General features: G+C 37.2%; 1 protein-coding gene across 3 annotated transcripts; it reads left to right on the top strand.

The window, feature by feature from the left end:
- Nucleotides 1-378: 378 nt before the first annotated feature.
- LOC133802551 (uncharacterized) lies at nucleotides 379-4,058 on the top strand. 3 transcript variants are annotated; one of them, XM_062240887.1, is made up of 6 exons: nucleotides 379-995; nucleotides 1,786-1,936; nucleotides 2,034-2,318; nucleotides 2,400-2,568; nucleotides 2,770-2,848; nucleotides 3,207-4,058. In XM_062240887.1, exons 1-6 carry the CDS (start codon nucleotides 457-459, stop codon nucleotides 3,229-3,231), a joined length of 1,248 nt encoding a protein of 415 aa, XP_062096871.1. In that variant the 5' UTR covers nucleotides 379-456; the 3' UTR covers nucleotides 3,232-4,058. The 3 variants fall into 3 exon arrangements, with proteins under 3 accessions (XP_062096871.1, XP_062096870.1, XP_062096872.1); XM_062240886.1 differs by having other exon boundaries at nucleotides 3,142-4,058; XM_062240888.1 differs by having other exon boundaries at nucleotides 2,770-2,888; nucleotides 3,207-3,337.
- Nucleotides 4,059-24,474: the final 20,416 nt, after the last annotated feature.

The raw sequence follows: 24,474 nt of genomic DNA, 5'->3' as shown, positions 1-24,474 counted from the left end.
TTCTTACTTTCGAAAAAAAAAGAGCTCACATCTCAAATTCAATTTTTCAATTATTATTTGAAAAAAAATACATACTAAATAATTTTAAAAAACAATATAAATAAAAAAAATTATTATAAATATAGTAGTATATTTCACTATAATTTAATGTTTTATTAGGGAACATGTGATTCTTTTTAAAATATACTCGTTTAAAAACAAAGATTAATTTATACTCTCAATAGTAATTTTTATAAAATAACTAAATATTTTTTGACAATATAAATATATATTTTTTTGATATAATATTATAATAACAAATAATGATAGGAAGAATTGATCTCATCGAACCAAACTCTTATAAATAAAGAATTTTACAGTACAAGAAAACCCAAAACCAAAAGCAAAATAAAAATTTTCATTAAAAAAAGAGAGAGAGAAAAGGAAAGGAGTTGGCGGTAACTCTATTCTTCTCCAATGGCGGTCTCGCCATTCTCAAACGTACCAAAACCTCAAAACTACTTTACCAGTTCCACCATAACTCTTCCCAAAAAGCTCCTTTCTTGTCTCTACTCTCACCCTCAAACCCAAACCCAAACACACAAGCTCGCCATTAATGGCCCTTCTGAGCTCTCAGGCCATGTCACCATCAGTGGCTCCAAGAACGCTGCTTTACCGATTCTGGCAGCGACCCTTTGCTGCTCCGGCACTTCGAAGATCAGTAACGTGCCGAGTTTGTCTGATACTCGAACCATGGCTTTCGTTTTGAGCTCTCTTGGAGCTAAAGTTGAGGTTTTTAACGACCATCTGTTGGTTAACACTGATGGGGTTCGGTCGTTTGAGCCTAGCTCAGAAGAAGTTGGAAAAATTAGAGGTGGATTTTTCGTGATTGGGCCGTTGTTGGCTCGGTTCGGCGCTGCTGTGGTCGCATTGCCCGGTGGCTGTGAAATTGGAGCTCGCCCGGTTGATCTTTATGTTCGTGGGTTCAGGGCTCTTGGCGCTGTTGCCGAGTTGAGGTAATAATAATAATAATAATATGCTCTTTAGTTTACTCTGTTTTTTGTTTTGCTGAATTTGTTATTCTTGAAAAAATGAAAAATTTGTATGCTATTTTGTCATTTTATCTCGAGTTGTGATTCATATTTTCTGCTGTTTTGTATTGATTTATATGTGTGTGAGTGTAAAGCTTGTACTGTTAAACTGCAGTATTAAGCTCAAGAACTTAAATTTTTTTCAGCTAACTGGGATAACAGGGTAATATATAGGAGAAACTAGTTTGAATTCTATAAAAGAATTACGTAATAGAGTACCATATATAGAAAACGTGTTGAAATATTTATCTTTTTTTATAGAATACTAGTTACTCTATTCATTACCAATAGGTTTGTTTTTGAGATTAAATCTCAAGATTCTTAGCATCTTATCAGAATCAATAGCTTTAGTGAGCATATCCGATCTAAACAGTGAGCATGTGATCTGCATAGTGCTAAGAGAACCACTTAAGATTCGGCAGTTCAAAACTGGTAAGCAATCTATTGATGAGATTGTGCTTACTGAGAATGCTGCTATCAATCCAGATCAGCTGCCGGATAAGTGCTACTGTACAGCAGACATCTAGAGGAAAAATTAGAGAAAATAAATAGTCAATTAATAACCTGTAGCTAGTGTAAAATCCCTCCCACAATATGTACTTTTCCCTCATGTTAATCCATATTTATCTTCTTTCACTTAATTTTTCACTCTTTCTTGACAAAAAGAAGAAAGAACAAAGAAGAGTCATTTTTATTTTATGGATTTCATACACAGGGATGGGAAGGTGCAGGCATATGCTGCAAATGGGAGAGGACTGGTTGGGGGCAAGTTCCAACTTGATTATCCCAGTGTTGGTGCAACCGAAACTCTTTTGATGGCTGCATGTTTAGCTGATGGAGTTACTGTACTTTCAAATGTTGCAAAAGTACTAACATGTTCATTCTGATTGAAAAATGTTTAAGTTAAATGAAGACAAACGAACTGAGGTTTTTTTTTTTTTTTGTCTCACTGTTTCATCACAGGAACCTGAGGTGGTTAGCCTTGCTCATTTTCTGAGGAGCAGTGGGGCTTGTATTGAAGGAGCTGGAACTAACAAGATTGTTATCAAAGGAAAGTCTTGGTTACATGGTTCTGAATGTAAAATCTCTCCTGATCGTATAGAAGCAGGCTCATTTATGCTCGCTGCTGCTATAACTCGCTCACGTATCTCTATTTCACCGGTCATTCCTTCTGATCTGTTATGTTTAATCGAAAAACTGCAGGGTGCTGGCTGTACAGTCAGACAATTGTCGCACAATAAGTTGGAAGTATGTTAATTTTTTTTTTCTTTTGTGATTTGTTTGCTCTCATTTTTCTCTAGATAAAATGCTAACCGGTTGTTACTTCAGATTTCGGCACTGTCCACAGATGGTACAAACTTGAAAGGTTTTGACATTAAGACAGGTCCATTTCCTGCATTTCCTACTGATCTCCAACCTCAAACAATGGCACTGCTCACTACTTGTGATGGCTTCAGTAATGTGGAGGAATGTGTTTTTGAAAAGCGCATGAGTCATGGTATGTGATTTTCTACTCCACTCGGAACAAGTTTCTAAAAGGAGCTCATTCTTTGCTTAATGCTTTAAACAAAAAGAGAAAAATGCTTGTTTTCTACATGGACAGAAGTGATGGTATATGGCTTAATTATACACATACACACATATACTGTTTGCACTCTTCTATGCATTGTCTCACACAAAAGTCATTGATTTCTGCTAGCAAATGAGCTGGCCAAGCTTGGACCAAGGATTCAAGTATGTGGAAGCACTGCTTTGGTTTTTGGAAAAGATAGAGGAAGGTAACCAACATGGAGTATTTTATTTGAGTGTTAATATAAGGTATTTTAAGATTACCAATGCTGCATGAGTTGACACTTTATGTGTAGTTGATGGTGTCCAACATTACTTATAAAATTATAATAAGTAGAGTTCGGTTTTGAACCCAACCACAAATAAGATTTCATGTTATATGGTATTAGCCATTTTAAGGTGCCTTATAGCATTAATCATTTTAAATGTTTTGAGTTGACTTAAAAATATTTATGCAATGCTAACTCATATATATTTATATAAATTAATTCTCATTTCCCAGATCGTTATCTGGTGCTTCCCTTGTTGCAAGAGATTTAAGAGGTGGGGTGTCACTTGTATTTGCAGGGTTGGCTGCAACCGGTACTACTGAGATCGGCGGTGTTGAGCACATCGATCGCGGCTATGAAAATTTAGTTATGAAGCTTCAGCAGCTTGGAGCTAATGTCAATAGATTGGTACTTCTTCCTTGTCCATCATAGTGTTGGAGTTAATGAGAAATTTTCTGTGGGTTTTGGAGAGGAATTGAGATTGAGCCCTTGTACTGCTCTTTTACTAGCTTGAGAGTTGGTTTTAAAGCCAAAGGCGTAAGATTCCTTGGACTAATTAGTAATATCAAGTTCCACATAGAAGATCTTCTTGGAAAATGGTTATGAAGATTTCCTTTTCAACCAAAGTGAAAATGGATTGGACTTTCCAAGAAGGACAAAGGTGGGTTTTGTCAGTAACTTGCAAAAATTTGTGAAGGTTGAAGAAATTGTCATTCTTTGGAAAAGCCCAATAAAATTGTATTTAAATATTTGTAATTTATTAATAATTTTAAATTTTTGTAAAACTAGAATATATGGCAAAAATTCGTGTCAACATATTGAAAGGTGGAAGAAATTGTCATTCTTTGGAAAAAGCATGATCCTGGTGGTCGGTTTGTTGTCTTCTATGATTTGTGCATCTGAGGTCATATGCCGGAGGTCCGTCTCCAACTAGTGCAGATTGGTGGGGTGGCTTTGGGGTTGGTTGCTTCACTGTAGTACTTTTCATTTGAGGATGGGCGGCGTTGGTCATGAGCATGCGTGGGTGGAGGTGACGTGTAACGCCCTACTTCCTTAGAGCCGTTACTAAGTGATTTTTAAGACAAAACAGTGTGCAATGAACTCGCTAACCGAGGTTTTGAAACAAAAGTGTGACTAATTAAAAAGTGAAGGCTGTAATCCTTGAAAAATGCGTTGTTTCATTAAAACTTCTAGTATTAAACATTTGGGATCCCAAAATAAGGTTTGAAAACTATTTACATCTTGAAATAAGTTTATAGTTGATCAGTTCTAAAAATCATAGATTATTACAGCCATTTTCAAATAAACCCCCAACCAAAGCAGTCGGGCAGGCCAAACATGTACGCGTCGCTTCACGCTCTCCGTACTCATGGTTGGTTGACTCAATCATTGCCCTTACCTGCAACACGGAGCACCCGTGAGCCGAAACCCAGCAAGAAAACTCATGCAGAACATAACATATGCAATTTATACAGTTTATCATAACAGATAATCCACACATAAACAAGTCAACCATTAGACTAAGCAAACACGGCCATGCCGCCCTCGAAACCTTACCGAAGTCTGGGGTCTCGGTCCTCACCGTATGGATATCGCCCGTATCCCCTGGGTCCTACCCTGACCATAAGCATCCCATGTGCTAGGTGTTACTTCCGGCCCCGCTGCCGTTCTCGGCCTTGCCGCCCTCGGCCATAGCCGTTCAATTCACTTTAATCCTATATAGCATAAATCAAACAACATTCAAACAAATATCAATTCATTTAAATATGCACCCTAACATGTAATGCAATATAGGGTCGTGCCCTGCAATCATCTCATCATGCAACATGCAATATAGGGTCGTGCCCCGCAATCACACTATGGGCCCATGCCCCATCCTACGGGTGTTATAGTTTTCTTACCTGTACTCCGAGCTTCCTGATGCACTGAAGTTGCGAGCACGGTCCTCTAGCATGAGCCTCTCCAATATCCTAGTCACAACACACATGAAACATCCTTTAATACTAATCAATTCAAAACCACTTCCCGGGACCAATCCCACACTCTCGGGACTCCCAAATTCCTAAAACAATTCATCGGAAACATCCCCCGAACCCCCGGAGCAAAAGCTCAAATTTGAAAAATTTCCCATCCTGAAAAAGGCGTAGCGCCGCGGCGCTACCCGCAAGGGCCGCGGCGCCCAGCGAAGTCAGAGAGCTCCTTGGCTGTAAACAGCCTCGCGCCGTGGCGCCCAAGAACAGGGCCGCGGCGCTCCTTCGCGAACCCAGAAAAACTGGGTTTTTCCTCTGCATATCATCATCCAAAACACTCCCAAACTCACACCTAAGCCCCAAAATCAATTTCAAACTTCAAATAGACCATACATCAACCCATAAACATCATAACCCAACTCAATAACACAATCATACTCAAAATCAACCCATTTGATCTCAACTTAAGAAATCTAAACCCAAAACCTTGAAAAGCTTAACTCAAGCATTAAATTCCTCAAATCAACACAGAAAACAAACTTAAGTGTGTATAAAATCCATACCTCAAGTGAAGAATCCTCCCAACAAGCTTCCTTGATCTCCTCCTAAGCTCCCAATTCAGCCCTTCTACCCTTCTTCTTCTTTTCTTTTTACTTGCCCTAGCTCTTCTTTCTCCTCCTCTTTCTTCTCTTCAATTTTCTATCAAAGCATCAAGTGACCCCAAATGCCCAAACCGTGTACCCCTAAAACCCAGCTGAAAATTGTATATTACCCTTGCCAAATGACCATGCTACCCCTCCAAATAATCTTTTCCCAACTAAGTCCTCAAGGGCACTCTAGTCCTTTCACTAATATTTCAATTCTACCATTTTCCAACTAAACTTGTTACTCACAGCAGTAACTAATGGTTACCCAGGTTACTCAATCACCAATAACCATTACCCGCTAAATCTCAACTTAGCCATAAAATTCCCGAGGTACCTCTAGGCTCCTCCTGAGCCGGGTATAGAAATCCCGTTGTGACTCTTAAGTTAATTTGCTCTCTAGGACCGTCTCGGCACGTGCATCACAATAATACCACCACACTCACGTGGTACAAATCACGGAATACAATTATCACATATATGCCCTCAGCGGGCTAAAATTACAATTATGCCCTTCAAACACAATCAGGGCCTACATGCATACTAATACACATAGTCATGCATCTCAGATAAACAATTAGTCAAATAACATGCTTTAAATCATAACCATGCATTTAACTCATAAAATCACACATAAATCCCAACATGCCCTCCTGGCACACTAATCAAGGCCCTTAAGCCTTATTAGTGAATTCGGGTCGTTACAACTATCCCCTCCTCATAAAAATTCCGTCCTCGAAATTTATCCAAACACATCAGTCAGTAAACCCGCAACTCTGACCAATTTCCAAGGCCCACCGCCTTTACTTTACTTTTCAACAACACTCTCACAAGAGTAACAATCTTGCCCCTCAAGATTTTGTCTAATAGCCATACTCTCGATAGCTTCTTGTTTACACTGCAACCCTGCTGAAACCTCAGGGTCTGCCTAGATTACGATGACCAATTCATTGTCTTATTCCTGATTCCAGAGATACTCAAAAGTCGTCACCTCTACTAGGTGGGATCAACTTGTAGGCCCCGCTGGCCTAACCCTTAATACAACTTCAGAATTTTATGTTGAATTAAGAGCCAGAACTCTCACTTCTTTCTCTGAACACCTTACAGATCCTTGTCTGTTATTACGTAGAGTTACAAATCTTTCCTTCTGGAACTTTATTTTCCCAAAATTTAACAATTTATCAGCTCTTTATTCTTTCAAATAGGCAGACACCCCTGCCTTAAGAAGTTCCAACGACCTCTTTGGCTTTCTTTCAGAACTAAAGCCAAACCGTAGTATTCTCTAACCTTCACCTCTTACCATGTCCTATGTCGTGTTACATTAACAAGACACCAGTAACTGCCACCACGATTAACTCATCAGGGATTACACTTCCCTTAAAACCTCAAGCATTCGCCTACTCAGCGCTCAATTCTTTAAGATATCTGATAAACTTTCAGACTACCATTTCACTTGCAATCAACCGATAATCCCAGATTCCCACTCTGTTCCTTTCGTTCTCTAAATCCATTCCAAAATTTAAAATACTATAGGGTCTCAATTCAGTATCATCGATGTTCTATCCTGAAACCAGTTCACTTGACCCAACAACATTAACTCCATCAACTGAGTTAAAACTTTTCATGTCCAAACACCTTACTCAAGGTCTAAAGTGGTCTATTCCCATGATACACTACCACATCACTTAACCCCTCAGGGTCCAAAGGAAAACACTAGATTCTGTCACCTGCTCGAACCTCCCGGTACGACGTACCCAAGGAGGTGGAATGATATCCATTCAGAATTCTCATTCAATAACCAAATTTAACTGGATCTTTCACTCGATCCTGGTATCCTACTTGTACCACCATGACAGGGTCCTTCCCTGTTTCAACTCAAGCCAACACTTTGAATTCCATAGATCAATGATACTCACCAGCTAATCATTACCTACTAATGTTATGCCAATCTCAGTCGTTGCCTTGTCCATTCTATTACAATCTATGGCGTTATTCCCAGACTGTCACACGCCTCACAGTTAGGAGTTCCGCCTCCAATTAAATTTTCCCTTCGCTCAATCGAGGATTTCAAACACTGATCATCCGTCTATTACTTTTCACCGCATCTGGATCTCCACGTTATCTTTCTTACTAATACCCAACACTCAAGTACCTTATGCCCTGCACAACAGTCGACTTAACGTTCCAAGTGTATCAACCAGGTTCATACTTTCGTCTCCCGCAAGGTTCGATCCAACCTCGCGCCAGATGCGCCTGGGCGTGCATAATCCGTGATGCACCCCCACAAATCCATGTCCTCAACATAGATCAAGTCCTTTATGCCATCACTCTTTACTTAATCAAAACACACGCAAATTCCATCATCGTCCGTAACCAATCAAGTCTTACCTTGTCTTCTGAATTTCTTTCTGATTTGACACCACTCAATCCGTCTAACCTCAAGTTTTACTGTTCTCCTCATCTCTGATGTAGTTATCTCCGGAGGTGCTTATGCAATAGATGACGCGCTTGCCCATTCTGTTATGCTTTCAATTCTTCAGAAAATCTTCATTAGCTTCTTTGTGGCTTCAGATCAAATCTTCTCATACCTGTCCTTTCTTCTTGTAGCTCTAATCTGAGTACTCCTGACGACGCTCAAACTAACAATCCGTAGAACCTTACCTGAGACTCTGCCTTCTGGGTACAAACGTCTTTCGCATAGTCATTTGCTCACCATTTCCGTCTGGGAGTAATCCACATGCACTGCTCGTGAGCTTGAAGGGGACTTGTCCATACCGTTCATGCATCCTCTGCCTAAAGAACTTACCTGTGCTGCTGTAGCTTGAACCGTTCCAGAATCTTTGTTACTAACTCCTCACACTCTAGTCGGCGCAAACTAGACAATCCACGAAATGTCTCTACCCTTGGTTTCCAACTGGTAATAATCAGGTCATAGATCAACTCTTGGAGACATCGTCCCTTCTTGTATCCAACATTGTACTTTTCGTCCTAACCCGACGATGCTAACAATCCCTGCAGTACAACACTCTGGCTACTCCAGGGTCAAATCCTTCGATTGTTTCAATAGACTTTCTGTCGGCCAAAACCGTCTTCTACAACATTCCTTATACCAATCCTATCTGTAGTCTGACCTTGAAGTATTCCCTAAATCTTTCTTTGCATACCCACATAACTTTCCCACTGGTCAGCTCAGTTTCCATTCAGTCTCCTTTACATACTCCAGATGATATCCTCAACAATCCATCTGCCAGAGTTTCTAATTCCTTCTCAATAAGTATTACTGTCCTCAGCCTCTCGAATGGCACCTTTGAGGCAACCTCTCTATGTCCATCACCTTCTCGGAGCATTCACAACACCGAGTCCTTCCAGTTCGTTACATGCCCAAAGCATAAGCTCGTCAGTTAAATACTCATCCTTGAGGACTCAGCCTCGAACTTTGAATGTATCGATGCATTCCAGTTCTCTGTTTCCCGCACCATGGGAAATCCATCCTAACATCTCGAGTCATTCTATGTAGAAGTCATGCCCTCACCCGACCTCCTCTCAGGTGGCATCCTCTCACTCATGTGCACACCAAATAACCTCCCTGGTTCCTGTCACCATCTTGATTACTACCTTTTCAATCAGGCTTCTTTCCAAACTCAAATTAGGTGCCCAAGCACTGTCTGGGGTCCTTCTACCTCAAAAATTGAGAATCCTTCCTTGCGGCATTCTAACAATAAAAGTACTGTCTTATCAACCAGACCTTCCCCCTTTCTTGGCAAAACCAGAAGCCACAGAACTATCCGGGGTTCTTTTAACTTGATTATCACGAGTCTACCTTTACTAATTCCATCAAAGGAAGCACTGCCATTGCGGCCCTAGCACTCATGCTCTAATCATCCACCATCAGTTCCTCGAACAACATGGCCCTCTCCGCCATCCACATACAGACGATAAGTCCTTACATCAGAGCGGCCCAAATACCTTAGACTATTCCAGATCTCATATCCTTAAATGGGTCGCCATCAATTCCGGATACATCCGTCAGTATAAATTCCCAAAATGAATTACCTGATCCACCAAACCCATTAATTTACACTGTTGTTACCCTATCAGTCCAAACCAAACTTATAAGGCCTCCACCTTCCACAGTTCAGATCATGCCTTTATAACCTCTTCTAACCATCCATCATCTAGGTTCTTGCCAACCCATAAGCCAGTACCTCAGCCCGAGTACCATTTCCAGGCATCTCTCTGCCTCAACATTTAATACAACCCTCTAATCAGGATCTCTCATCCTCTTAACCAAGGGTGGAATTAACTCTGCCCGTCTATTGGTAAATTTCTTGTCAACCCGAACTCTCCTCAAAACCCGAGGATAACACCCTTTAAGCCTTTCATATAATACCCTTATCTGTCCATACCTCACCGTAAACCAACACTGGTAACCTTACTGTTAACACATCTAAATCAGCTATTTCCCCAGAGAAATCCGCTGTTCTTCTATCCCATCTCAACTAACAAACTCCACAGCTTACTCACACACTAGTGACCCTCTGCTGCTGCTTCCAGGGATAACTGGAGATCTCAACTCCAACTTATATCTAGAATCCCCCTTTCAACACAATATCAGGTCCACTTAACCCTTCTTAGGAACAAACAACTCGAGTTCATCTGTCAAAACCGACCAAACTCCTGAACTCTGTGGTTCCTACTCTGAACCAAACCACAACTAGATCTAAACGACCACAGTTATCATGCACCCAAAAAACATAAACAGGCTAAATCCACAACGATATACATTAGCTACCAGATTTATCATCACTAAGTATAACCAGGTCTCAACATGCTTCACACAAGCACATAAACGGATATAACACACAGATTCAATTTAAACAATCAACCACATAAACTCAATATGCGAACCATTATGCCAATATTCATCCACATGCATAATAATGTACAACTTAGATTTTTACTACTCCGTTTATACATTGTGTATTACCCTTCTGTATTTTGTTACCCTCCCAGTACTAAATCACTATAGGCCAAATATATGTCAATTGTATGGGTCATTACAATTGACATATATTTGGCCTATAGTGATTTCGTACTGGGAGGGTAACAAAATACAGAAGGGTAATACACAATGTATAAACAGAGTAGTAAAAATCTAAGTTGAAGGGGTAATATAAAAATTATAGTATCTCCTGCATATGTCATCTCATTACTCGTGCTCCATATAGATAAGCAGGCAAACAGGGCATTCAAACATACATTCAGACATGTTAATCAATCATACCAACCAACCCTGAGTCGAGCTTGTCACTGAAAGCGAGCGTACATGTTCGGTCGATCTCCAGAACCAATAAACCTTGGCTCGCTCTGATACCAAGTTGTAACGCCCTACTTCCTTAGAGCCGTTACTAAGTGATTTTTAAGACAAAACAGTGTGCAATGAACTCGCTAACCGAGGTTTTGAAACAAAAGTGTGACTAATTAAAAAGCGAAGGCTGTAATCCTTGAAAAATGCGTTGTTTCATTAAAACTTCTAGTATTAAACATTTGGGATCCCAAAATAAGGTTTGAAAACTATTTACATCTTGAAATAAGTTTATAGTTGATCAGTTCTAAAAATCATAGATTATTACAGCCATTTTCAAATAAACCCCCAACCAAAGCAGTCGGGCAGGCCAAACATGTACGCGTCGCTTCACGCTCTCCGTACTCATGGTTGGTTGACTCAATCATTGCCCTTACCTGCAACACGGAGCACCCGTGAGCCGAAGCCCAGCAAGAAAACTCATGCAGAACATAACATATGCAATTTATACAATTTATCATAACAGATAATCCACACATAAACAAGTCAACCATTAGACTAAGCAAACACGGCCATGCCGCCCTCGAAACCTTACCGAAGTCTGGGGTCTCGGTCCTCACCGTATGGATATCGCCCGTATCCCCTGGGTCCTACCCTGACCATAAGCATCCCATGTGCTAGGTGTTACTTCCGGCCCCGCTGCCGTTCTCGGCCTTGCCGCCCTCGGCCATAGCCGTTCAATTCACTTTAATCCTATATAGCATAAATCAAACAACATTCAAACAAATATCAATTCATTTAAATCTGCACCCTAACATGTAATGCAATATAGGGCCGTGCCCTGCAATCATCTCATCATGCAACATGCAATATAGGGCCGTGCCCCGCAATCACACTATGGGCCCATGCCCCATCCTACAGGTGTTATAGTTTTCTTACCTGTACTCTGAGCTTCCTGATGCACTGAAGTTGCGAGCACGGTCCTCTAGCATGAGCCTCTCCAATATCCTAGTCACAACACACATGAAACATCCTTTAATACTAATCAATTCAAAACCACTTCCCGGGACCAATCCCACACTCTCGGGACTCCCAAATTCCTAAAACAATTCATCGGAAACATCCCCCGAACCCCCGGAGCAAAAGCTCAAATTTGAAAAATTTCCCATCCTGAAAAAGGCGTAGCGCCGCGGCGCTACCCGCAAGGGCCGCGGCGCCCAGCGAAGTCAGAGAGCTCCTTGGCTGTAAACAGCCTCGCGCCGCGGTGCCCAAGAACAGGGCCGCAGCGCTCCTTCGCGAACCCAGAAAAACTGGGTTTTTCCTCTGCATATCATCATCCAAAACACTCCCAAACTCACACCTAAGCCCCAAAATCAATTTCAAACTTCAAATAGACCATACATCAACCCATAAACATCATAACACAACTCAATAACACAATCATACTCAAAATCAACCCATTTGATCTCAACTTAAGAAATCTAAACCCAAAACCTTGAAAAGCTTAACTCAAGCATTAAATTCCTCAAATCAACACAGAAAACAAACTTAAGTGTGTATAAAATCCATACCTCAAGTGAAGAATCCTCCCAACAAGCTTCCTTGATCTCCTCCTAAGCTCCCAATTCAGCCCTTCTACCCTTCTTCTTCTTTTCTTTTTACTTGCCCTAGCTCTTCTTTCTCCTCCTCTTTCTTCTCTTCAATTTTCTATCAAAGCATCAAGTGACCCCAAATGCCCAAACCGTGTACCCCTAAAACCCAGCTGAAAATTGTATATTACCCTTGCCAAATGACCATGCTACCCCTCCAAATAATCTTTTCCCAACTAAGTCCTCAAGGGCACTCTAGTCCTTTCACTAATATTTCAATTCTACCATTTTCCAACTAAACTTGTTACTCACAGCAGTAACTAATGGTTACCCAGGTTACTCAATCACCAATAACCATTACCCGCTAAATCTCAACTTAGCCATAAAATTCCCGAGGTACCCCTAGGCTCCTCCCGAGCCGGGTATAGAAATCCCGTTGTGACTCTTAAGTTAATTTGCTCTCTAGGACCGTCTCGGCACGTGCATCACAATAATACCACCACACTCACGTGGTACAAATCACGGAATACAATTATCACATATATGCCCTCAGCGGGATAAAATTACAATTATGCCCTTCAAACACAATCAGGGCCTACATGCATACTAATACACATAGTCATGCATCTCAGATAAACAATTAGTCAAATAACATGCTTTAAATCATAACCATGCATTTAACTCATAAAATCACACATAAATCCCAACATGCCCTCCTAGCACACTAATCAAGGCCCTTAAGCCTTATTAGTGAATTCGGGTCGTTACATGACGTTTCGGGGATCTGGGTAGTACGAAGGAGAGAAGAGGGTTTCGGTGATTGGGTTCCATTTGTTTTTCATTTGTTTGTTTAATTATTCTTTTTTCTTTAGTTTTGATTTTCATTTTTATTTGTCTAATTCTCACAATAAAGATAGATTTCATCCACCACCTTGCTAGATTTGTGGGGTTAGGGGAGATTGGCTTTGAATTCTTTTGGGCGGTTGGTGGTACATTGACCAACTCAATGCCCTTCTGCGAATGGGTCATTTTTTTTCTCATCTACTATCATATCTTGAGGAGTCCTTGATCTTTATTGGCCTCGTGTGTTAGGGTTGGTGCCATAAAAATATGTGAAAATATATTTTTATTGATTTAAATAAAAATACAATTTTATTGTATTTGATTATTGAAATTATTGTTTGAATAATTTATATATAAATATCAAAAAATTTCATATTCATTTACGAGAATATAATCTTGTATGCGTACGAGAGAATTAAGATCATATATAATAAATAAAATAATCAGCAACATATTAAAGTACAGAATCTTTAATCAATGGTTTCTAATAAAGTTTACTAAGCATATAGTTGAATGCAATTAATCTAGATTTGGATTACTGATGTGAATAGACATCTTGGTAAATGTACTTTATATAATTATGACTATATATGATATACTGTTTTCCATGAAGATTTAATTCATATTTTAAAAGATGATCATTTGTAGATCAGTCTAAATCTCAAGTAATCATGAACTCATGTTATTGTTTATTGGATCTTTTGATTCATTCGTTAATGTCTCATAATATAATGAGACAAGTGACTTTTGTTTTGGAGATTCAATATCATGAATGGTTGGTAACATGATTTTACAATATCAGAATTCATGCTTTCTTAACGGATCGAATATTGGTTTCCTTGAGGGTTAATTTTAGGACTGAATAGTTATTGAGCTTAAATCTAGAATATGGTTATAGATTAATTATTCACCGGTGAATTAATGGTTGTTGACCAGCATTTTGGTCGAAACTGAGTCAAATTGAATGATACTAAATAATTTAAAGAACTAAAATCAAGTAAAATGACAAAAGTGATTTATAATAGTTTGGCCCCAATAATTGGTAATGACCTACGTCCACTTGCATTTTTATTAATCAAGAAGGTCTCAGACTCAAGATAAAGAAGAACAGGGTTCAATTGAGTTTTCTAAGCCTAAGAGAGAATACAATTCGATAGTGTATTTAAAGTTCCCATAAAAAATAATGATTGTGAGAGATTTCTATTTATAGAGTCTATTAGTGGGCCATCGGTCGTACAAATTTGATTTAGGCCCTACACGTGTAGTGTGAGATTGTTACAACTGATTACATATTTAAAATAATACAAAAGATGCATTTAAATATCGGTTACATAAATATCTCGTGAAATTTGGATCCTTCTATTTGAATAAATCCTCCTTTGAGCATGTCTTGAATCGAGCAACTTTATGAGGTTATTGTGTCTTCGACCAACTTCTTCCTATTCAAGCAACAAGCTTTGTTTAACATCAATTATGGCAAGGCACATGGCTTCCTTCATGCTGGTGGAGCATACTCGAGCAGCCTATTCATTTCAACCAACTCGTGGGAATTTCGATGCTTTTTACTGCCATGTGTCATCTTCATATGCCACGTCATCATGTCCAATTTTGGGTTAAACATTTGTCCCTTAGTGTATCTTAATGCGACCAGTACTGGATAAACTTGCATGCTTTCGACCAGGTTGTTGCCCTTTCAAATTCTAACACATTAAAAAATGAAGTATCACTTTTACAAGAAATGATGATACTTTTTTTATAAGGCAAATGCCAGTTTTAGGTTCTCAAGGTAGACTGACACCACCTTTTAGGCAGCAATGATGATACATTTTAATAAAAGGAGGCAACGGTTCAATTTTCCATGCAGCTGTCTTCACACCATCTCAAAAAATCATGATGAATTTTTCTTTGATGATGCCAGCTGCTCGCATGCAGGCAGGGGCTATATATAGCCTTGCTTTTTCATTTCCTTCACCTTCCTCAAATTCTCAAACTCTTTTTCTTTCTTAAAAAATTCTTTCAAACCCGAAGCTTTTGCTCCCCAATTTTTGGTTATTCAATCCGTCTTCGCATCTAGTTTTTCTTCAAGAACATCGAACAAGTAAGTTTTTCCAATCATCTACCTATTTTCCTTTGTAATTTCTTACAAAATTTGTGGTAGTTGTGAATTTTTTTACATTCGAGTTCTTGGTGTTCTTGAGCAAACTGAGAGAATTTTGAGTTTTTTATTATTAATTTTCTGGTAAAATAAGTGTTTGGGAAGTAGGAAAATGGACTCTAGGCTTCAAGTATGCTTGATTATATGTTTGATGCCAGGACAATCCATAGAATCATAGAAAATTTCGATTGTTAGCCTCTGAAAAAATAGTGGGAATTTTCCCTCCAAAAGGTAAGTGAAAAAGTTTGTGAAAAAACTTTTTAACTGCCTATTGGATCCACTTTTGCACATGGTCGAATAAAAATCGTGTTTGTTCGAGAAGCACACCCTCTTAGGCACACATATGTCGGTCGAATAATTCACGTCCTTTTTTTTAATTACCAGATGTATGCACGCGATCACTGGGAAGTGATTATTCAATAGACCTTCACCTTCTTCAAACATTGGTTAATGATGTGGATCAGAATCAACCAGCATTGATCTCAACTGTGATACTCCTACTCAACCTGGGGATAAATCCCATCAATATGACTTTCAATTTATCCTCGGGGGAGTATCACCGTAAGGTTGATGAATTGCACCAAGGAATAAGGAAATTCCTTCCCAAGGAGTGGACCTATGTTGTCCATCTCGACTCTGCTGACACTCTCCCGGTTGGAATCCCGACTAGTGGGAGGGCAATGAGCAGGAGTTCAATAGTTGAAGAGGTTGTAATTGTTGCTTTTAGTTCTCCAGATATGGCAAGAGTAAAGCAAACGACCAGGCAACGAACATATACAGACCCCCACGTCGCAAGGCAACGCGACTAGTGAGAATTTAGCAACAAAGGCAAAACGAGCAGCCTGCAGTGGCTGCACGAGCTGTAGAGGTGACAAAAACCCTTAGTCTCTGGGCAAAGCTCAAGCCTTGGAAGAAGAAGAAAAATGTGGCATGGCATGTTGTCCTAGGTAGCACTCTTTCGAGTAGTGCTATTGAATGTTACCCCAAGAAGTATGACATCCTTGCGATTAACATGGCGACTCATTGGGCTGACTGTTGTGAAAATTATATGTGCAAGTGTACACAGTCCAACACAAGTAATATAATGATAAGTGAATCGTCTCCACAAGGATTGGTATTAAAAAGTTCAATGTAAACACCAATTAATTACAACTTAGAAATTTAAGAAATTGAATTGAGTGGTTGTTGAAACTAAAATAAAATGAAAGAAATTACAATATGCTTAAAATTAACCACAAGTTCTAGAGAAATAACAGCAAGAAGAATTATCAATGGAAAAATTGGACTTGAATAGCTAAATCCCCCTATGTCAAAAACTGCCCAGAATGCTATAGCATTAAATTTAGCAAATTGCACCAGAGTTAACTAGAATTCCCAATATGCTCACGAGATTTTTCCAAAACTCGTGAATATAGTTCTACCATCCAATTAAATATATTCCTATATCAAATCAGACTTAAGAACACAAATAACAACACCAATTCTCAAAAGTTATGCAAGGTAAGTAAAATATTCCTATTCTACTCACTAAGAACAACCTAACAATGGTTATGCTCTTGCATCATTCAAGTACAAACTACTACATTAAACCTTTCCAGAATTAAATCTAGCTTAATAATCTGCCATTGTTGGCCAAACAACAACAAACAATAATCATGAACAACACTTGAATGAACAATGGTGAATTTACGTAAATATGCATTTAAACTTTAATAACTACGACATAGGGTTCTTTAACAATTCAAGTCTCAAAAAAGCTTAGCTCATAGCTAAATTAGTGTCCAACATCTGAAATAGAAAATTGATATCCATGAGTTCTAAAATAACTATTCAAAATTAGGAATTACAAAAATCAAAGAAGAAGAGTAAATGGGACAAATTCGATATAGTTGGTGTGTGAATCCTCCTTGTCCTTCTTGTTCCCCTTCAACAATTGTACTTCTCTTTTTTTCTCTGTTTTCTGTACTTTTTTTCTGATGATAGTCCTTCAATGGCTGCTCTTAGGTGATACGGCTGGTACTCTCCTTTTTTCCCAAATTAGGGTACAAAACATCATGTCTCCAATTAGAAAGCCCACCTTATTTTCCTCCACTTAGGCCCACTAAATTGGACCACTTTTCTGCCCAAAATAACTCCAGCTGGTGCCATTTATGGACCCATGCCACCTGGCCACGAATTAAAAGGAAATGACACAGCTGCCTTTAATTTTCCACATCAGCAAGTGAGCTCCAGCATGCTGCAGCATGAATTTTAGCAATCTGGAAAGTTTCAGCTTTTGCTTCCAAACCAAACTTCCAATTTTTCTTCTTCAATCCTTCCATGGATCGCTTGATTCCCTTTTTACATAGAAAACTAGAACAAGATTAGTTATTTAATTTCAATTTAAACCCAAAATATTGTAAGACTCCAATGTTAGATCAACTAATTATATAGATAGATAACAACTTAAAATTAACAAACAAACACCAAAATCATCACTCTTTTTATGCATAATTAAGTGTAAAAGTCAAATAAATAACTCTATATCATAGAGTTATCACTGACCAGCCCGCTAACTTTCTTGCACACAATTTCATATCCAGGTCAACACCACAATGCCTTTCCACGAGTAGTTTAGGGGTGTATCTGAGTACTTTGGTATTGCTCCATTCCATATCACTCCCAACGGATATTTAATGCTTTTAACATTACATATCCTCTATTACCTCCCGCAAGTGTGATCCTCCAACTCGCCATGAGGTCCAAGACCTCAAGCTTAATCCAAGTCAACATGATGCAGGTTTTTTTTTTTATTTCTGCCACATGGACACGAGTAAGGACTCGGGCCAAGTTGTTGGCATTAAATATGAAAATTAGAATACACAGTGGAATGGGATATGTTAAAATCATTAATACCAACCAGGATCATACATATATAGATATATTAAATCACATACAAATAGATAAAAGATTACCTCTTGAAGCCTATCAAGTGTCCTTGAATCTTTTTGTATAAATCAACGATCTTCCTATCCTTATTTTGAAAGCTCACACCTTGATCTTCTAGATCAATCCCCAAACACACAAGGATGTGTGCGCGCATGTAGGATTCAAATATTGATTAGAACTCTCTAGATGTTCTCAACACATGAGATCTAGCGAGGTTTGAGAAGAGAAAGCCCATAGAAATTTCTAGAATTCCATGTTCAAGAAATTCTATCGTTTTCTTAAGAGAGAGTCTGACAGTCAAAACAAATTCATAAAACTTAAACTGAAAGTATCACTTTTTTCACGTTTATAAAGACAATTAACTAATTTAATTAATCTTTGTTTTATTTAAAATAAAACTGATCAATTACTTCTACTTTAATTATTTAATTTTAAATAATATTTAAAAATAATCACTACAAAAAATAGGCCTAATCCGTCATACCAATCTCGGCGGGCCCATGTGTGTACGCCGAGATTGGTTGGTATTTAAAAAATAGAAATTTGGCCCAGAATCGGGCCCATAATAGGGAAAAAAGCGTGAACAACCACTTACAACACCATTTTTCCCTCTTTCTTTCTTCTTCTTCTTCTTCTTCTTCTTCTTCTTCTTCTTCTTCTCCATTTGGCCCCATGAAACCAGCCACCATTTTTGTGTTTTTTTTGGCTGAAATTGAATATTTTTGGGTCTTTTTCATCACCATAGTCATCTAATATCAAGAGGAACTTTGGGTGCTTGGTATTGGTAAGTATTTTATCCTAATTTTCATTTTTTTTTAAAAGTTTGCGAAAAATTGATAAATGTGTTGTTGTGTTTATGGTTGTTTTAGGATGAAAATAGGGTGGGTTATCTTTATAGAAGACTAAATGACATTGAGCCATTGATTTGGAGCTATTCTGGGCAAGGTTTGAATTTTTTTTTTTATATTTGGCCGAAAATAATATTATGATTTATTTAGTTTGTGTGTTTTTTTTTTTATATTATGTAGTTAGATATATTGGTAATGTTAGTAGTTATAACTAAATTATTGTAAATTAGTTTAGATAAATTTTGTCATTTTAATATATATTTTTTAATTTTTGCCGAAAATTAATATTATAATTTATTATTTCAATTTTTTAAATATGTTAAGTTGTATATTGTGTTAAATAAAATCTTGTTGTAGAAATATATATGTTAAATTTGTTAATTTGACATAATTTTCATTTTGAAAGTTTGTATAATTATATTTTCTTAGTTTAATGAGATATGATTTTAGAATTTATATTTTGTTTATTGTTAATATCTTCACATAATATTATTAACATTGTAGGTGGATTTGGAATGACTTAACACTTTGAAAGGTGTGTTACCATAAAATTGATGACATATTTATATATTATGAAAAAAGTTATTGATTATTAGAGAAGAATAGGATCTGAGACTTGTGTGATGCGGAGAAATAATGATGAATTTTGTTGTGTGGTATTGTTTGATTGTTTTGTTGTGATTTGTAAAATTATGGATAGTATGTAGAAATAGGAGAAACTCTGCTCAATTTTTTTTAACCCTGTAGATGATTTTCAATTTCTTGTTTATAGATTTGAGATATATGTTTAAAAATTTATGACATATTGATATATTATGAGAAATATTAATGATAATTAGAGATGAATTAGGATCTGAGACTTGTGTGCTGAAGAGAAATAATGATGAATTTTGTTGTGTGGTATTGTATGATTGTTTTGTGATTTGTAAAATTATGGATAATATGTAGAAATAGGGGAAACTCTGCTTAATTTTTTTAACCCTATAGATGATTTCCAATTCCTTATTACTAAAATTGAGATACATTTTTAATCATTGGGTTAGTATGGCCATATGCTTACCTATAATAGTATTTGAATGTATTAGGTGATTTTAGTTAGAGATGGATAGAGATTGGACGAAAAAAATAGATTGTCCAAAGAATACAAAGAGGAAGTTGAATATTTCTTGAAGTTTACTATAGAGAATGGAGATGACCCTAATATGATATCTTGCCCTTGTGTGAAGTGTGGAAATTTAAAAAAAAATTATATATGTACATGTAAAAGGACATTTATATATAAATGAAATAGATCAATATTACCAAAAATGGATATGGCATGGTGAGACTGTGTCGGCCCACGTTTCCCAAGAGAGCTCACAACGAGCATGTGTCGATTGACGATTTACATATTGATATGGCATCTAATGTGGAAGAAAATTTTGCGAACCATACAGATGAATTCGTAAAAATATTTGAGGAATCAGAAAAAACCATTTACCTTGGATCTAAAGTTACCAAAATGTCATTCTTAGTTAAGAATTATAATTTAAAAGCTCAAAATGGATTGAGTGACAATGAGTTTTCACAATTACTTTCTTACATGAGAGATATATTTTCAAAAGATAACAATATCCCTAGTAGTAATTATGAGGCAAAGAAGACATTACGATCATTAGGCATGGAGTACGAAAAGATATATGCATGCCCAAATGATTGCATTTTGTTTAGGAATGAGTTTGCCGAGGCTAGTAATTGCCTTGTGTGTAAGTGTTCTAGATGGAAGTTGAATGATAATGGAAAAGAGGTGAAGACCGGGATTCCTGCAAAGATATTATGGTATATTCCACCAATTCCTAGGTTCAAGCGTTTATTTTGCAATCCTGAACATTCAAAGAGTTTAGTATGGCATGAAGAAGAGAGAATCAATGATGGAACATTCTCATAGTACATTGAGTAGTAATTATAGTTGTTGGCCAGTCAGTCTTGTCATTTATAATCTTCCTCCTTGGTTATGCATGAACATAAATTTGTTATGCTGTCATGATTAATCCCTGGGCCTAAACAACCTGGAAATGACATTGACGTGTGTTTGGCACCATTGGTGGATGATTTAAAACTTTTATGGGATGGAATTGAATGCAATGATGGAAGAAAGGATAAAACTTTCACTTTGCAAGAAATTTTACTATGGATGATCAATAATTTTCCAGCATATGGTAATTTTTCTGGTCATTGTGTCAAGGGATATAAAGCATGTCCTATTTGTTCAGATAGCACACATAGTATTAGATTGACTCACAGTAAGAAAGTCGTGTACATGGGTCATAGACGATTTCTACATCCTAACCATCCATTCCGTATGTATGAAGATGAATTTGATGGTAACATAGAAGATAAACTTGCTCCCAATCCCATGATTGGTGTGAAAGTGTTTGACAGAGTAAGTCAATTGATGAATCAGTTCGAGAAGGTTGTCCCAATTACAAAAGATAAAGAAAAAGGGAAGCAAAAAGAGAAACAAAAGGGAAAAGGAAAGAGAAAATAAATAGAAACAAGTTGTAAAAGTTAAAATAATTCCCACGAGAAAAAAAAGAATATGGTTGAAGAAGTTCCTTGTTGGAAGAAGAGATCGATATTTTTTGAGTTGGAGTATTGGAAACATAACTTATTGTGACATAATCTTGATGTCATGCACATTGAGGAGACTGTATGCGAAAGCATAATTGGAACTTTGCTTAATATTCTAGGGAAGACAAAGGATGTTTTTGCAGCTTGACAAGATCTACTACAAATGGGAATTAGGACCAATTTAGGTCATCGTGGTAAAGTTGGTGAAATGAGAAAGTTGTTACCAGCTGCTTGTTTCAATCTCACAAGGGAAGAAAAACGTCAAGTTTGTGAGACTTTGGCCAATGTAAAAGTCCCATATGGTTATTCACCAAACATCCACAATTTGGTTTCAATGAAATATTTAAGCCTTATTGGGCTTAAGTCACATGACTGTTATTCTTTAATGCAACAATTACTCCCTATTGCTATTAGGGGAGTTTCTCAAACTCATGTTGAATCTGCAATCACTAGGCTTTGTCTGTTCTTTAATGCAATTTGTGCCAAAACTATTGATGCATCATCATTGAATCCATTACAAAAGGAAATTGAGTTTACATTGTGTTTGCTCGAGAAAATTTTTCCTCCATCTTTTTCTGATATAATGCTTCACTTAACTATGCATTTAGTTAGGGAAGTTGAGTTAGGTGGGCCAGTGTATATGAGGTGGATGTATGGATTTGAGAGATACATGAAAATATTGAAGGGATATGTTCGGAATCGTAGTAGACCAAAAGGATGTATAGTTGAATGTTACATAACAGAGGAAGTTGTTGAGTTTTGAACTAAATATATTAGTAATGATGAGGCAATTGGTATCCCAAAAGAACTACACGATCAAAATAATGAATCTAGTAAAGGAGTTGGTGTTGGAATTCCTACATTCACGAGTAACGAAGAAATCAATTTGGCACACATAAATGTGTTGGAGAACACATCGGTGGTGCAACCTTACTTATTACTACAGTGTTTCTAGTAGCTAGTTTTCTAATTAATAATTGAACCTAACAATTACTTTACCATTCTCTACAGTGAACATCTTGAACACATTAAAAGTGTAAACACATCAAGAAGGGAGAAGTGGATACAAGATGAACATCATAAAACCTTCGTCCATTGGTTAAAAAATAGTTGAACAAGAGCTTAGATTCAAAACAGTATCCGATGAATTGAGGGGTATGTGGTTAATGGGCTACATTTCAACAATAAGTCTCGAGATGACATTCGAGTTAATCAGAATAGTGGTGTGTCCATTGTTGCACAAATAATGATGTTTGCCAGTTCTAAAGATACTAGGCCTGTTTATGGAGACATGTCCTTTTATGGAATAATCAAAGAAATATGGGAGCTTGATTATATTGGATTTCGAGTGGAAGTGTTCAAATGTGATTGGGTTGACAGTAAAAATAGATTTAAGGAGGACCAAATGAGTTTTAAACTAGTGAATTTGGGTAAAATAGGCCACACAGAAGATCCTTTCATTTTAGTATCTCAATCAAAACTAGTTGTTTACATCGATTACCCCGAAAATGATGGTTGGTCTGTTGTAGTTTTTGTTGAACCCAAAAATATAAGAACAAACAATGACATAGTCACAGAAATAAAAGACATTGAAGAGCTCCAACTAATTGATAAATCATTAAATGATATTGATGGCTTTGTTTCAAGAGACGCAACAACAAGTTCCTATTCATGAAATGATATGGACGACATATGGATTGAAAATTAAATACAAATGTAACGTAAAATGTTTTTTCTCTGCTTATTATATATGCTTTATATTTGGTTGACCTTTTATTATTAGTTTAATTTCTAATCATACATATACATTGATTTTTCCTATGCAAAGACACATGACAGATAATGAAGATTACACACCTGGTGAGGATAATGTACCAAGAGAGGATAACCTACCTAAAGAAAAAATACTTCGAGGTCCATCAATGTGTCGAGGGCTATTGAGGTGGCAGAATCAGGGGCTAAAAGTTCTTGTTGAGTGGAATGAATATGGCCAAGCGATTGGAACTCATTATAAGACACTTCAGACTTATCTTGGCTATCTTGTACGCACGATGATGCCTATAGATATCAGTAATTGGCCCAATGTTCCAAATGAAATATTGACTAGTCTATGGGATGATATTGAGGTAAAATTACTTTCATTCACATATTTTTCATTCAGTTATTGAATTTTTTAAAATAAATTACATCAAAATGCTTTCATTACAGAGTACATTTACAATGGACGCCGACTGTGATAAAGATTTTATTTTTCAATCTATTGCTAAGAAATGGAGGGATAACAAGTCAATTTTGACTTCCAATGTCATATATATATATTTATAGAAGACCCTGAGTATGCTAAAAAAAATCCAACTGCATTGACGGTGCCACCAAAAAGGTCAAATATTACACCACAATAATGGAAGAAATTTGTTGCTTATAGAGATAACCCAGAATTCAGAGTAAATTTTTATTTCTTTTTTAAAAATTAGACTTTTAATTCAAGCATAATTGAAATGCTAACTTTTTAAAACTTGTTTAACTATTTAGACCTATCGAAAGGAACAACAAGAGCATCGATCCCATCAAGAATATAGTCATCGATCATCTAGAACATTACTAGCCCAAATAGCAACAAATATACAAGAAGAATGTGGTAAATTTGAGCTTGCTAATCGAGCTGAAGTTTGGA

Source organism: Humulus lupulus, chromosome 9 (genome assembly GCF_963169125.1).
Source record: "Humulus lupulus chromosome 9, drHumLupu1.1, whole genome shotgun sequence".
Classification (NCBI taxonomy): Eukaryota; Viridiplantae; Streptophyta; class Magnoliopsida; order Rosales; family Cannabaceae; genus Humulus; species Humulus lupulus.
Note: the sequence above shows the minus strand (reverse complement) of the source record. Positions and strands in the feature narration are given on the sequence as shown.